The 15441-nt window shown below is 37.1% G+C and overlaps 1 protein-coding gene across 1 annotated transcript in view; it reads left to right on the top strand.

Moving 5' to 3' along the window:
- The window catches only part of CDH2 (cadherin 2), a 102132-nt gene that overhangs the window by 56484 nt on the left and 30207 nt on the right, over positions 1 to 15441 (top strand). The window contains exons 2-6 of the mRNA XM_010708857.3: positions 8739 to 8965; positions 10809 to 10955; positions 11566 to 11721; positions 13418 to 13562; positions 14617 to 14789. Coding sequence (XP_010707159.1) covers positions 8739 to 8965; positions 10809 to 10955; positions 11566 to 11721; positions 13418 to 13562; positions 14617 to 14789 — 848 coding nt within the window. The remainder of the gene's footprint in view (positions 1 to 8738; positions 8966 to 10808; positions 10956 to 11565; positions 11722 to 13417; positions 13563 to 14616; positions 14790 to 15441) is intronic.

The raw sequence follows: 15441 nt of genomic DNA, 5'->3' as shown, positions 1-15441 counted from the left end.
GGGGGGGGGTTAGATATCTACCCACATTTTTGCATGTAGGGAAAATGTGATATTCATTCAAAGGTGAATGCTACGTGCATTCAGAGAGATACCATAACAAGCTCCTGGAAGTACTTTCAAATATATGCAGTTAGGCATTTTCTTGCCATTTCTCTAGGTATTTTTCCTCTTGAAAGATTAATCAGTCATTTGAACACTACCTTTGCCATCTGAAGAGGTGAAAGCTGTATGTAGAGGGAGAGAACACCCATTTACATGTAACTTCCACACACATGCGTTCCACACACTCCTTTCTAAAAAGAGAATCACATTCCCCTAGTTCTTCTACTTTGTTTGCTACAGGAAGCTATTCTGCGGCCTGTGCTAACTGTACCGCTCACCAGATACTCTGTTGATTTTTTTAAGGTCAGGTATCTGTGTTTATTATTAGTAGCAATAACAATAAATCCTCAGGTCTGACTAGGTAACGCTAAGCTGCAGCGGCAACTAGTTTTCTCCCTGAGGCCTACTGGACTTGATCCAGTGATAGTATAATCCCTGGGATTTGTGATTTTTTTTTTTATTGCTATCTGAAACATCAGTATGTTAGTAGGCTGCTAGGCTGTCTCTGCCTTTCTTCCATCCCATTTGGTAACTGTCAGTTTCCTGCCCTTTTTTTTTTTTTGTTATTACGGCACAGTATTGAAGCAAGTAGGATACTTTTAAACCATTTTATCTTTGTTAAGGTAGTAGGTAGACATGTATTAACAAGGAGTCTCGGAATGGCTGAGGCTGGTACGGCCCTCTGGGTCCATCTGGCCCATCCCCTGCTCCAGCAGAACCACCCAGAGCAGGGGGCCAGGCCGCCTCCAGGTGGCTCTGAGGACAGTGGTGTGTTTTGCTCAGGCGCTCTCTCAGAAGTTGGGAATTCCAAGTGACACCAGAGCATTGACTAATTAGACAGGGAGGAGATGAGAGAAAGTGCAGCACTTGCAAAGGTGAAAAGCAGCTTTAGGGAAAACTATCCCACCTCCCACTTGTTGCATCTCTCACAGCCCAGTACATCTCAGAAGTGCATCCATGGAACTTTCTGCCCCTGTGTGCCCTGAGCCACCTGCAGAGAACTGCAAAGTGTGCTACTGGGCAGTGGGTGATAGCCAGGGTCCGCATCAGAGTACCGAATAATAAATGCCCCCACATCTGTTTCTAAGAATGTTTTTGCATTGGAAATGGGAGCACTCTCTGGATCACTGCCATTTTGTCAGAGCTGAGAATTTTTGTTTGAGGTAATTCTTTGCAAATACAACATTCATTTCTGCTAGGGCAGCCCAATAATTAAAGGGGAAAAGACTCTAATTTGATTTTGCTTCTTTTCACAGCAGTAGTGAAAAATACCCTAACTGTGATATATGCATACTTCTCTCTTGTTGGCTTTTAAACCCCTATTAAGTGTGGGGGCTTAAGACAGCTATGAAAACTGCTGACCTGTTGAACGGATGAAACAGATCATCAACTCGTTTGAAATCATGTGCCTGTTTGATATATCAGCATGTCCTGGCTCTCTACAGAACCAGAAGCCTGCATTTTTATTTAGTTTGTTTCTTAAAGGCAGCCCTCCAGTGACAGCCTCTTTCTGCCCTCAGTGTGCTGGAAAGCTTGGTTGTCAGCCTGAAATGAGTAAAGCTTCAGCACCTGTGCACTCCATGGGGAGCACAGCTGAATGAGGGGACAGGAAAAAGGAGAGCGTCAGGGAACAAAGTAATGATAAGAAAGTGAGTTTCAGTATTCAAGAAAACAACGAGAGATTGGAGGAGGAGGGATGAAAGAAACAGAAGGAAAGTGAAATTTGATGCCTAGAGTTTTGTCCAGGAGCAGTTCGCAAAAAAGGGCATACAAAAGCGTCTCTCCTTATTGCTAAAGAGGAGGAAAAAAAAATAAAATCCTTTTCTGTGTTTTCTGAAGACAAACTAAAAGTATTGCTGCTTACCTAGTTTTTACTAGATATTTAATATTTAAGTCATTACTGTAGCAATAAAACTGCCCTGTAATTGCTACACCATAATTGTAGGCATTTATTTCTTATGCTGCTTAAGGTCACATAAAAATGAATAGAAGTAAAAATAGGTTTGTGCTAAGTGCCTGAATTTTGAAGCTGTGTTCTTCTAGCTATCTCTAAAGACAGTACTTTCCCTTTAGTCTCCCTGTCTGGCTGTTCAGGAGATATTTTTTAATTACCAAATTGGATTTTAGAAGGTATAGTCTGTTGATGCATTATGGGTATAAGAGATTAGCATTTAATCCTTCTTTTTATTACTGTGTAGAATGGTATACTTGGGGAAGTATTAAAGGTGCACTGCATACTCCAGAGTACAGGAATGACATTTATTACCAAGTTCTCTTTCAGCTAGCATCCTTTAGGAAGAAGCTGGAGCAGAACTCTGCAGGGGCCCTACAGGCTCGTCTGTAGCAAAACTGCATTAAGTAATACAGAGTGGAGGGAAAGAGAAAGAAACCTTTTTGTGCTTTAAAACAAAAGCAGTTGTCGAAGTAGAAGTACTTCCCCTCCCCAAAGATGCTTATCTTCTTTTTCTGCTTTTTTTTTTTCCCCTAAAATGAGGACAAAAGGGGTGTCAAAACGCAGATGATCTTTGTGGCAGTGAGTGGTAGAGGCAAGAACTGAAAAGGGTCAGTGAATTAGATATAATTTGGACTCTGTTTGAGATACCAGCTCTGTGTTTTGCTGATGTCTGGTATTCCTGTTCTGAAAAGCTTGCAGAGGCATTTCTATCAAATAGAAAGAACATTATCCCTATTTTCATTCTGGCATGCCTGTTACAACTTTGTTCTGTAAACAAAGGATTATGGGAACTGGGAACTGGATGACATTTTGTTAAAGAACTGTGCACGCCTTTCACTGCAAATGTAAGGACTGGGCAGTTTTGTGACAGCTACCTGTGAAAGAAAATACTTCAAAACCAGGCCCTAGTTTTTGAGTTGGTTGGGTTAATGAGGAAGCAGGCCTCTGGCCAACATTTCCCATTTGCACCTTGCAATGCAAGACTTGCAAAAATAATATTAATAACATCCTCACAATGCAATTACACAAATCAAGAATGAAAAATAGTGTTGCAGAAATAGGGTTTGCAGAAATCACGATTGTGCAGACTACCAGATTGCTTTGAAAGTATATTACTTTAGGAAGTATGCATATTCTTCAGTATAGAGGTACTAATCTGGGGAGTGGAGCAGGGGAGGGAAATGCCCTGAAAGAGCATTTGCTGCAATAACCAGCACAAATTATTTTTACCAGTGTATTATACAGCATCTTGTATAACTTCTCATGCGACTTTACAGATTTTCTGCAGTACATGACTTACTACAAGCATCTTACTGCCATATATTATACATATATATATATATACCATTATATTATATATATATTTATTACCATATATTATATACTATAACTAATAACAAAGTCATATATTAATTGTAAGCTTTACCTCAAGCCTGCCACAGATCACTCTATTGGAACTGCTTGCAGTTAATGAAATAAGTGTACTGTATGAATTAAACCACAACTCTTGCAAATCATTTTTCCTTTTAATTATTGTTTTCCTAACTGAATAGACAGGTGATTAAGCAAACAGTATAACATGAAAATGTGGAAAGCTAAGCTACTAAGAGTCAGATCATAAAACATTTAAAGTTGGTAAATTACTTTAATTTATCTCCAGTTTCATTTCAGTTGAAGCTTTTCTGTTTGTTTCTTTCCCTTCTGCAAGTTTCCTAGCCAGGCTTCCACTTGGAACCAGGTTGAAAAGCTTGTGAAGTCAAGTGAAAATAGGAATTAGAAGCATGTAGACCAAATTTGGCCCTTAGTAAGTAGCAAAACTTGGAACGTGTCTTCCATGGAAGCAGCCTTCTGCTCGCTGTGGGTGAAGGTGGCAGAGCATAGTGCAGTGTTCAGCACAGAATTAGAGATTTTCAGAAGCAATTACTGAATAAGCAGACTTGCTCTCAGAAAGTGGTAAGCAGCTGCCTTTTCACAGGCAAGCTTTCTTTGGAAATGTTACAGGCCGGTTACTCCAAAAAGGCTCAAAAGGACTCACTTTTTGAGATTTTTGTGGATGACATGGAGAATAGGATGAAGTGTGCATGCAAGTCACTGTGCATGACTGTAAAAGGACAAAGGAAAAGGGGATTAGAAAACAGAATGGAAGAACATATTAGAAACAGTGCTAGTGAATTGAAGTATCTCTGAGGGATATAATGACAAATTCAATTATAATTCAGTTAGGAAAATGCCATTGTCTAAAATAACTTGATTATATTCCATATTTATTTTACATCAGTAGCTTCTGCATCTAATTTTCTCAGCTTACAGGTAAAATCAAGATATTTTCCTGATGGCTACAGACCACCTGTGTGTCAAAAAAAAACAAAAATAATGTTTTTAAGCTAAGCTCATAAAGGTTTAATAATCAGGCATACTTTAGAAATGCTATCATTGAAGGAAGAAGCAGGTTGGCAAGTAGTTCAGTTCTTTGCAATAATAATTGCAAGATACATTAGAAAAAAATCCACTTCTCTGGCTTTATGTATACTTGAAGGTTATCTATAATTGTAGTAGAGTGTCTCATGGGTATTTCAGATGCCACTTTGGCAAACCATAAACTGAAATATGAGCATCTGCACTCTGTAAGTAGGACTAATAGATCACCTTACAGGTGCAGAAGTAGCCAGTCTGAATAAATGACTAATTTATAGAGGTGTAATTAAAAATATATGTATATATATTTAGTGTAGCTTTCTTTGATTTCTCTCCTTGCAGAAATAGGAAGGCTTCTTAAATAGCATTCTTAGGGTAATATTCAGTTGTTAAGCTTGCAGCTAGCTTGATACTTCAAGCAGAATGTTTCTGTACAGTTTTTCATACTGTCAAAAGTGGAATCTGGTAGGTGGTTTTATGTAAGCTACTTTCTTACCTTACTGTCTGCTATACAGTGATATTGAGTAAGTTAAATATACCTGTTTTTTTTTTTTCCATTTTATGATGCATACTTTTAACTATTGTTTGAGCATGTGTTACTAGTGCTTAGAATTTATTGCAGTTTTCATAATGTCTTCTAAGTAAGCCTTGATATTGATGCTTAGGCATTGAAAATAACATCCAAGACAAGTAACGTTGCTTCAGTATATTATGAAGATGAAATACATTATTTTGTTGTTGTTTGTATGTATCTGAATCTTATCCAGAAGTGAATTAGATACTTCCAAAGTACAAAAATTCAAATGGCAAACTCAACACAGCTGTCTCGGGATTAATACAAGTAACAAGAAGTCTCTACTAGTAGATTGTACGTGAATATTTTCATGAAAAACTGATTTTAGTAATAGTCCATTGTATCAGACTGTATTCAATCCCTGGGTCAAATAATTTTGCTGTTTCTCGCCTAAGATGATGGGAGCAGAAGGGAATTGCTAAAAGTGTGCAAACCAGCAAGAGCAGCTGAAGAAAGGATCTTTCTGAGAGAATAAAAACCTAGGTAATTTAAAGACTACTAGTCAGGTACATGGGTTAGAAATGTTTTAACAGATAACATGAATCATTCATCCCATTAGACAGAAGTAAAAGTGGTGTAACTCTGGCACTTTAAATGAATTTGCATGTTTAGTTCTCAAGACTTTGTACACTACAAATTTAAACATATATTTTAATTGCTTCCATGCAAAAGAGTGTTGACTTGAGGGCTTGCTTTAATAGCGCAGAGCTGTACGTTCCTTTAATAATGTCACAGAGACAGGTTCTCTCTCTTTTTTTTTTTTAAATAATGAATATAATAATTCTTGTTTTGTACTGGAAAAGTTTCTCAGAGTAGTGGGAAACTAATGACGTAGTAAAAAAAAAAAGATATTTGATTAATATTTTCATTGCAAATAAAATGACTAAATGCTCTATAATATATGTGGTTAACCTTTTTTTAAAATGAAAAGGGATCCATGTGATTGATTTATCAACAGAATGGAACTTTTGGAAAACATATCTCCCTTCATATCTCCTGTGAAAAAAGGCTGAGGAAACTGAGCTTAATTGGCTTGGAAAAGAGAAGGCTCCCAGGAGACCTCGTTGTGGCCTTCCAGAACGTGAAGGGAGCATACAAAAAGGAGGGAGAACGGCTGTTTACGAGGGTGGATAGTTGATAGGACAAGGGGGAATGGTTTTAGACTAAGACAGGGGAGATTTAGGTTAGATATTAGGAGGAAGTTTCTTCACACAGAGGGTGGTGACACACTGGAACAGGTTGCCCAAGGAGGTTGTGGATGCCCCATCCCTGGAGGCATTCAAGGCCAGCCTGGATGTGGCTCTGGGCAGCCTGGTCTGGTGGTTGGTGACCCTGCACATAGCAGGGGGAGTTGAAACTCTGTGATCATTATGGTCCTTTTCAACCCAGGCCATTCTGTGATTCAGTGTCATTGTTAGAACATGATTGGTGTAAATAGTGCTACTCTCATTGAAAAAAGTTCCTGTAGCATTTTTGCAAAAAACCCCACCATCCTTAGATTAAAACCTACAGTCAGCAGTCCCTCTTTGTTCATACCTGTTGAATATTGAAAAATGAAGTAAAGGGATCTAAATCGAATTTAAGAATGATAGCTGTACAGTTGTGGAGAGAGTCGCTACTGTACAACTTGTACTCTGTCAAGGTAATTCAATTATGGATGGTTATAGTTGAGTGTAATTTGTTAATGTGTTCCTTGCAAAGGGAGAGTAATTCTAACAAAGCACTGACGATTTTATAAATTTTTACAAAGATGCTGTAAAAGGAAAGGGATTTTCTCAGAATCTTACGATATGCATAAAACATTGAATATATTACATTTCTGTGTGTTGGGAAATAAGTTCTTATAAAATGTCATGGTATCTTAGTCTTTCAGATTATAATGACTGTAATATTCCTTTTAAATTTCCCCTTTTTAAAACTAGTAATGATCAAAGTTTGGATTAATATTAATTTTCTTTTGCACTTGGTAGTTTTTAGAAATGAGACTTGAGAAGAGCCAGAGGTGAATCAGCCTGTCTTTTGCCTTTTTGGTCAGGGCGCTCTTTTGAAGAGCAGGTTCAGAGAGAGCAGTGGTAGCTGAGATTAGAGACCAGCAGAGGCACAGAGCTATGGGTTATGTTGCTCATTCTTCTGTTTTTGGTGGTTTTTTTTGGCTCTGTTACATTTTCCAGGTCTAAGAGGCCAAGTATTTCTTAGAATTGCAGTGAAACAGTCCCCACAGCTCATGGTGAAGGCCTAAGGCAGCGTTTACAAGGAGCTGCAAGAGGAGTCCTAGTGATGAGGCCACAGCCTTCACCCAGGGAGATGTGTTCTTCCTTCCTTCTGTGCCTTGTGCTGGGTCTTGTATTCTCCCTAGGATGACAGTGGCATTTCCTAAAGGAAGCCTTTCAGCCACGTGAGCCATCTGGAAATAGCACAAGCCAGTAAGCTTAATACTGGGAACATTGATGTTTTATCATTTATTTTGAGGAGCACTGTACTTCATCATACTTTTGTGCATGATAGACCCTTTTAAAGAAGTATTTTGTAAAGCTTTTTCTGTCAGGAGAGGGCAAGTGGGAGATTCCAGATAATTGAAAGGGTGAAGTAAAGAAACAAATTTAGAATGTCATCTGAACATCATCTCGGTCCTTGAAGTTTAAATAGGAAAAAATATGATTCTTCTTCTCAGTACCTTCCTGTAACCAGTACATTACAGAAGGAAGCGTATGATGCATGACATTTAGTAGTGATTTTTCTTGAGAGAGACCTTTAGGTTTTGAAGCTAAATAGTTTGTGCATGGTTTAGCACAATATAAAAAAGTTCTATAACTGAAATGAGGCATAAAGCCTCATTTTATCTTCATCTTCACTATGTGCATTTCAACACAACCTTCATAATGATGTTTTGAACTTCTGTTGCCCATACAATCAAATATTTCACAATTCTTTGAAAGCATTAAAGAATGATCATTGGTTTTAAAATCACACTTTCATTTTTTACCTACTGTTATTTGCAGTAATCTAGAAGATAAGCAGGAGTGAAAGCAACTGGGTAAAGAAAACACCATCCTGTTTTGTGCATTTCTCATCAGTACCTTACACAGTTGGTTTTACTGAGTTCTTGTTCCAGTGAGCATAATTGAGATGGCACAAAATGAATCGAGACTGAGGGAGAATTAGATGAAAAAGGGTTATATTCTTAAGTGGATATATGGATGCATATGAAGCAGCTTTCCAAAAAAAAAAAGAGAGGAAAAAAAAGAAAAAAACAAATATTGAGTTTTTAACTTGTATTTTCTCTATAAGGTAAGTATTTACTGCTGATACTGTCTTATAGGTGAGGAATGAGGGAGGAAAATTAAGCCCAGAGCTCATAAGTGACATATAGAGATAATACAGCTGAATCATGGATTGAAGAGGGCATAGAAGTTAATCTTATAACTGACTTCAGGATTTTTGATTTACCATCAGTAGCAGAGAAGGCGCTGTAAGCACAGTTATGTTTGTGATTACGGTTGTAGCATAGTTAAATTCATTGTGTGTTTCTGAGTGTATTATGATTTTTACGTGACTGAATCTTTTCTTGAAGCTTGAGATGCAACTCCCTACAGATATTCCTGTTTTCGAGTATTTGTTCTGAATGCATTTTATATCATGTAGTTTTCAAACTTACTGCTTTTAATTTTTTGTTCTTCTTTTTGTGTTTTATAGTGAGGTTTCAAAGCTGTGATGAAAACCGAAAAATATACTTTGGAAGCAGTGAGCCAGAAGATTTCAGAGTAGGTGAAGATGGTGTAGTATACGCAGAGAGAAGCTTTCAACTTTCAGCAGAGCCCACAGAGTTTGTAGTGTCTGCTCAAGACAAGGAAACTCAGGAAGAATGGAAAATGAAGGTGAAGCTAACCCCTGAACCAACATTCACAGGGGCCTCAGAAAAGGTAAAACAATAACTATAAATGCTGTATGTATAAGTATCTCTCCAGAAACAAGCTTAAAAATAGGTCTTTGATTCTAGCTGTCATGCGCCTCTCCATGAGGTATTTTACTAAATGAACAAGTACTGCATGAATAATTGTAAAGCTGGACCTTAAAAGAGCTTCTCTATTGTTATTGTGTAGCTTTGCTAGGGCATGAAAAAGGCATGTCTGTTTAAATATGTAGGATTCATTTATGTTTGAGCTTTTTGTTTGTATAGTTTGAGATTTATACCTGAACTTAAGTCGGACATGGTCATTTCTTTATTTTAAATTGCTTGAAAGTATTGCGGTATTTATTCGAGCAGTTAAATATAACCACAAAATAAACAAATCTGTGCTAGTATGCATCAGTCAAGTTTATTAGATTGGAGCTGTAGTTTTGCAGTGGTAGTAGGAAAGCATTTCTGGCAGGGAATATTGGCTTTGTCTTGTCCCTTCATAATCAAATTGGAAGCTGTAAATTATTCAGGATGCCAACTCTACTTGGTAAGGAAGATAGTCTCCCTCTACTGGAAGCTGCCATAGCATAAATCATGTACTGTACTGTAACAGAAATCACACCTAGCAATATATAAGTAACATACTTACTTTAGGAAATCAGTATTAGGTCTGCTCTGTTTGCCTGTATTATTACTTGCTGCTTGGTGTTTCTTCTCTTATAAGCTGATTCATTTACAAATAAGGAACAAAATTTATTCCTGGATTAGTATATCTGTTATGGATATACATTAAAGATTTATGCATAATTTCAAAATGGATGGTGTGATTATGCAAGATATTTTTGCTGAGAACACTTAAGAAATCAAAGCTCTGTAACTTTCAGGGTGAGTTTGTTTTGTTGGTTTTTTTTGTCTGTTTGCAGATTGCTTTTAAACCTTTTAAGGCACGTTTTTAAACAAGGAAATATTGTTGTTTTGTCCAAAAAAAAGTCTGTGAAAGGGCATATGCTTAGATATGCAACAGCATGCCCTGTTCCTTCCACAGATGCAGTTCAGGCATCCCTAACATTAGTAGAATATAGAGTAGAGGAATCTGGCCTTCAATTGGGCATCTGTTTTTAGTCTGTGACACATTCGATTAGATTAATGACTAAGGGAAGGGAGAGGAGGGAGATTTTTCTCTTAAAAGATTTTGAAAATGTTTTTGTCTCACTGTCTCCACCCTTAAGCAAGCTAACATGGCTATGTGTGTGCTGGCGTCCAAAGGCTGAAATGACTGCAGCTATAGAAGGGAATAGGAAAAGAATGTTGACACCCAACAGAGATTAATGCCCAACGTGTAAAGTGGGTCATCTACAGCATCCATCATGGCTGACATAGGTTTAAAATAATTACAGCATTAATTCGATAGGATTTAATAGGGTCATAAATATTTGAGACATTCCTTACCAGTATGTATTAAACTTCTCTTGAAACTCAAATTATATTTTAGAACACCCAGATCTAAATTTAATGTACAGTAACACATTACCTGGACTGAAGTTCCAGCTAATGAGAAATACATAAAGGCATACTATTAAATTCTGCAAAATATTAAATACTTTCCTGAAAGCAGAGGATAGTTTACACAGTAGCGCCATGTTATAAATGGCTTATGATTTCATTTCTCCTGTGACGTGAATAAGGAGGAAAGAAAAAGAGTTTTTCTCATACAGTTGTAAATAACATTTGGCTGTTTTTATACTCATCTGTTAATGTAAATAACATAGTAGAGAGACAGCCTTTCAGTCAATTATGTAATTGTATCTGAAGTATTTTATAATGTCTCCTAACACATGCGTAATTTTATCGTGTACCTGGGAAAGGACCAAAAGAAAATTGAAGACATCATATTTCCATGGCAACAGTATAAGGACAGCAGCCATCTGAAGAGACAGAAGAGAGACTGGGTTATCCCTCCAATCAACCTACCAGAAAATTCCAGAGGACCTTTTCCTCAAGAATTAGTTAGGGTAAGGAAGTTAATAGAAATATGATATCAGTGTCCCTTGAAGTGTTTTGGAGAGACTTCATGTGAACGATGTTTTGTTTGCAATCCAAATGTTCATTGAAGTCTTTTGGGCTGATTGCTATTTATTCCTATATTATTGATTTATTTTTAAGTTGTCCCCATGCTCCTGTACTGGAATAAAATGATTTTGTTTCTGGTGGTAAGTACTGTGACAACTTCCTCCATGTTAAGGAGAATCTCTGCAGGTTCAGAATGCTCTGGTTAACCTACAGAGGAGTTCTCCATTGAGAGACGTACAGGAGTTTACAGGAGGAGGAGTGTACCAGCAGGAAGGAAGAAGAGGGATCTGATAGGGTGAAGGATACTGGTTCCTTTGCAGGACTCTGCATCACAGTGCCGAGAGTTCAGTGCAGGAGACCTTCCATCCATGATCATGATTGTTACAAGAAGTAATCAGAGATAGTTTTACGTTCCTGGAATTTTATTAACTCGCTTTATGACAAGTGAAAGAGTGTGACTGAAAACCTCAGTCTTTATACTAACCATCTCAGCATCAGTTACATCTATCCGTTGTTTGTAGCTAATGTAAACATTATCTTTTTGATACACAGATTAGGTCTGATCGTGATAAAAGCCTTTCGCTACGGTACAGTGTGACTGGCCCAGGAGCTGACCAACCTCCAACAGGAATCTTCATCATCAACCCCATCTCAGGACAGCTGTCTGTGACAAAGCCTTTAGATCGGGAGCAGATTGCTTCTTTTCATGTAAGAGTTTAATTTACCATAAATCAGATTATCAAATTGAAGATTAACATCTGCTTCAAACATGACTTGAGCAGCCGGCATTTAGTTTTCTATGAGATATGATTTGAAGAGTCTGTAGCAGATTTATATTTATTGTACTTACTGAGGCTAACTCTTACTATGCCTAAGCAGCTTAAATGCATTAACAGACATAAACAGTGATTAAATGTATTTATATAAAGTAATTTTAAAAGATTGAAATATGGATACTGTAGTTTATATTTCAAATGCAGGCCATTGATCACAGTCTCCACTATTGCATATTTTTCAAAAGTTTACTTTTAATTCAGCAACTTAAATTAGGACAAGACTGCTATTAGAATTCCAGCAGCTGTGACTTGAGAAATGGATGGGAAGAATAACCTACCAATTTTCATTTTCAGGGCAAATCTAAGCATTTTAATGGAATTGTAAATCAGTCTGCCAGCTTATGAAAATGATATTCTTTGCTCTAAAGAAATTGACAGAGTAGACCATTGGTTCCAGTTTTAGTCCAAAAGAAGGGTTTGAAGGAAGGAGGAGGACCAAACTTTGGCCTAGAATTTTCTCTGCTGTTGAAAGGCCTGGTTGACATTTTTACTACACTCACTCAGCTCTTAGAGCTTCCAGCATGCTGTTGATTAAAACACTCCTTGTCTGGCTCTCTTGGAATCTATTTGAGTGCTACTCCTGAATGGAGGACGTAGCAGATGGCATTTGTGTGTGGAACCTGGCTCTTGCAAGGGCAAATGGTTCCAGCATCTATGAGATTTTACTGAAAATTTGGCAATTTAAGATTTATTGACATAAGGATTTACATCTATATGAGCCATTTCCAGAGTAGTGAGTTAATCATGGCTGCTTGCTCTTTTCTAGTAGGTTTGCAGCCAGTAGATAGATACCTAAAGGGCTTTAGCGGGATGGGGATTTTTGCATAGCAATTGCTGGGTTATGGCCTAGATACATAGATTTATATTTTCAAAAACTACTATGTTCCCCCTTTTTTTTTTTTCCATCCAATTTAAGTTTATTTAGGTAAGCTTGACTGTCAAAGGTAGTTAGCCTTTTTTGACAACCAGGACATTAAATGTAACAGTTTCGGTTTCAAAGATGTTTGGTCTGTAAACTTCAGCTTAATTTTAGCCTGGCATTTTATTGTGTTTGCTGACAGTGATTTATCACAAACTTTGCCTTGGTTACCTTTATCGTATACGAATATATTCTCTATGCTTTTTCTATGCCTTCATGTCTATTCAGTATCCATAATATCAGCTAAAAGTGTTTGAAAGTGATGCCAGCATTTATTCCCTTTGAATTGTTAATGAGGTCTATCTTTTTAAATTTTTCATCCCTTTAATATAAATATGCATGCTTTTAGAGGCCGATTTTTAATGATCATTATTAAAAAGAGAATTATATTTGACAGCTGGCATTGGTATTAATCAAAATTATATGATTCAAAAGAATTTTCAACAAATCAAAGTAGTATATAACTTCTAGATAGTTTAGATACCAGTTATCAACCTGAAAACTTAAATGATTGAGTGGGGGAGCAGTGGAAGCTGACAGACTGCGCTGATCTAAATATGTCTGGCCTGAATCATTGTGTCACCATTATTAGTATCTACTCGTGACTCTGTGTTTTGCAAATTCTAATATTTTACGATAATTTTTGTAGCTGAGAGCACATGCAGTGGATGTAAATGGAAACCAGGTGGAAAATCCTATTGATATTGTGATTAACGTCATTGATATGAATGATAACAGACCTGAGTTCTTGCATCAAGTTTGGAATGGGACAGTCCCTGAAGGATCAAAGCCAGGTAAGATATGGGCTTTCGGAGCAGAGAGGAGGTGGGGGAAGGAGAAGGTTACACAGCTAAGTTTTGAAAAGATGATAAAGGGTGTATCTTCATACCTTCTAACATTTTCAAAGCTGTCTTATAAATGTAATGAGTGAAATCTCAGGTACTGTCTTACTCTTTCACCTCATTTTTAACTCTTTTTAGCATATCAAAGAAGAGAAACTATTATATAAACTAAAACAGAGGAGGATTTAAGATTATGATTAGGTTCCTGTTTTTGAAAATCCTATTTAAAATGCCACAGTTCTTCCAGTTATGTTCATAGCAGCAATTGCCGCTCATTTACTTGACAACTGAGGATGTAAGAGACGTCTCACACACCAGCAGGTTCAGTTCCAGCTCTGATTCTCAGAGGCTCGGAAACTGGGATTTGAAATCAAACATTTGCATTTGAATTCTTGAGAAAACTCTAAATGTTGTTCACATCTCATTAAAATTCTAATCAGCTCATGTTTACATTTGCACTATGGCTGAAATGACTTCCTTAGTTTGTCCATAGTGCAAAATGAAATTTTTAAAAAGGCTAGCAAACAAATAGATTTTCTCACTTCGCAGCGTTTGACTTGGCATCGAGATGGAAAGAATGTGCATCTCAAAGACCTTTGAAAATTATTACTTACATTCATTTTCAATCACTGTCATTATGTGCACCAATTCTGAAAATCAAGTATATTTTCTTTGGTCCAATTAATAATATTTTTATCTAAACATTGGGAAACTATGTTGTTACAGAAATGTTATTTATGGCAGAACTGTAAGATTTCACTGTTTATGGAGCTTCTTCAATTCTAAGCAAACCTGATATTTTATAAACAACAAGTATTTTTATCTCCTGTTATGTATTTTAATTACCCTGTTGGTGAATCTTGGGTTTAATCAGTTTGTTTTGAGTAAGAGAAAGAATGTGTAGAGTTTACCAAAAGAAATATATACTTTGACCGTTGCTTGCAAGTGACCTTGGGTAATCTGAGTAAACTGTTTATATAACATCAATTATTTATCCTGCTGCTAGGAACCTATGTGATGACTGTTACTGCCATCGATGCTGATGATCCCAATGCACAGAATGGGATGCTGAGATACAGAATCTTGTCACAGGCACCAAGCAGTCCCTCTCCCAACATGTTTACAATCAACAACGAGACTGGTGATATTATTACCGTAGCAGCTGGGCTTGACAGAGAGGTATGGCAGATCTTGATATTGTAGAGTGGTTGTGTTGATTGTTGTGAAAATGCACAATTTTTGTGAGTAATTGCAAGTATTTCACCGCCTTTCCCACTCTTTCTTCCTTTCATCATTCTGTTGACACTAATCATTATTCTAGGCCCAGAGTATACAAAGCTAAAAAAGAGAAAATTACTACATCAGTGGAAATTAACCATAGACAATTTGTATGTCCTTTTAAGGAATGGGTACACTCTAAATAAGGATGATGCAGACAAGGCTTCAGGTGCTCAATTTGGGTGCTGAAATGGAAGACTTTCCTCAGCTCCAGCCCTCTCTTCTTGCTGAGTTCTATAAGCAGATAGTAGATGGAAAATAGAATTGGCTTTGTGTTTCATTAATCTTGGAAGCTCAGGAGAGGAGCTTCTATCCTCCCTGCTCTTCTTCCTAGCTCTTCACAGAGAGGTGGTAAATATTTTAAATCTTCTAGATGCTGTGTTGCTAAATTGCAGTAATGCCCTGATCTGAACTTTGCTGATTAAAATAAACCAGGAAAAGCATGGCTGATTATAAAATTTGAATTGTGTATGTCTCTAAGAAATAAAGAAGTCTGTTGTGGAAACTGCGTAGAGAAAGATAGGTCTTAAAAATCTGGTCACATATTTGAAAA

Source organism: Meleagris gallopavo, chromosome 3, assembly GCF_000146605.3.
Source record: "Meleagris gallopavo isolate NT-WF06-2002-E0010 breed Aviagen turkey brand Nicholas breeding stock chromosome 3, Turkey_5.1, whole genome shotgun sequence".
Taxonomy (NCBI): domain Eukaryota; kingdom Metazoa; phylum Chordata; class Aves; order Galliformes; family Phasianidae; genus Meleagris; species Meleagris gallopavo.
The sequence above is the reverse complement of the archived record's forward strand: the minus strand, read 5'-3'. Positions and strand labels throughout refer to the sequence as shown.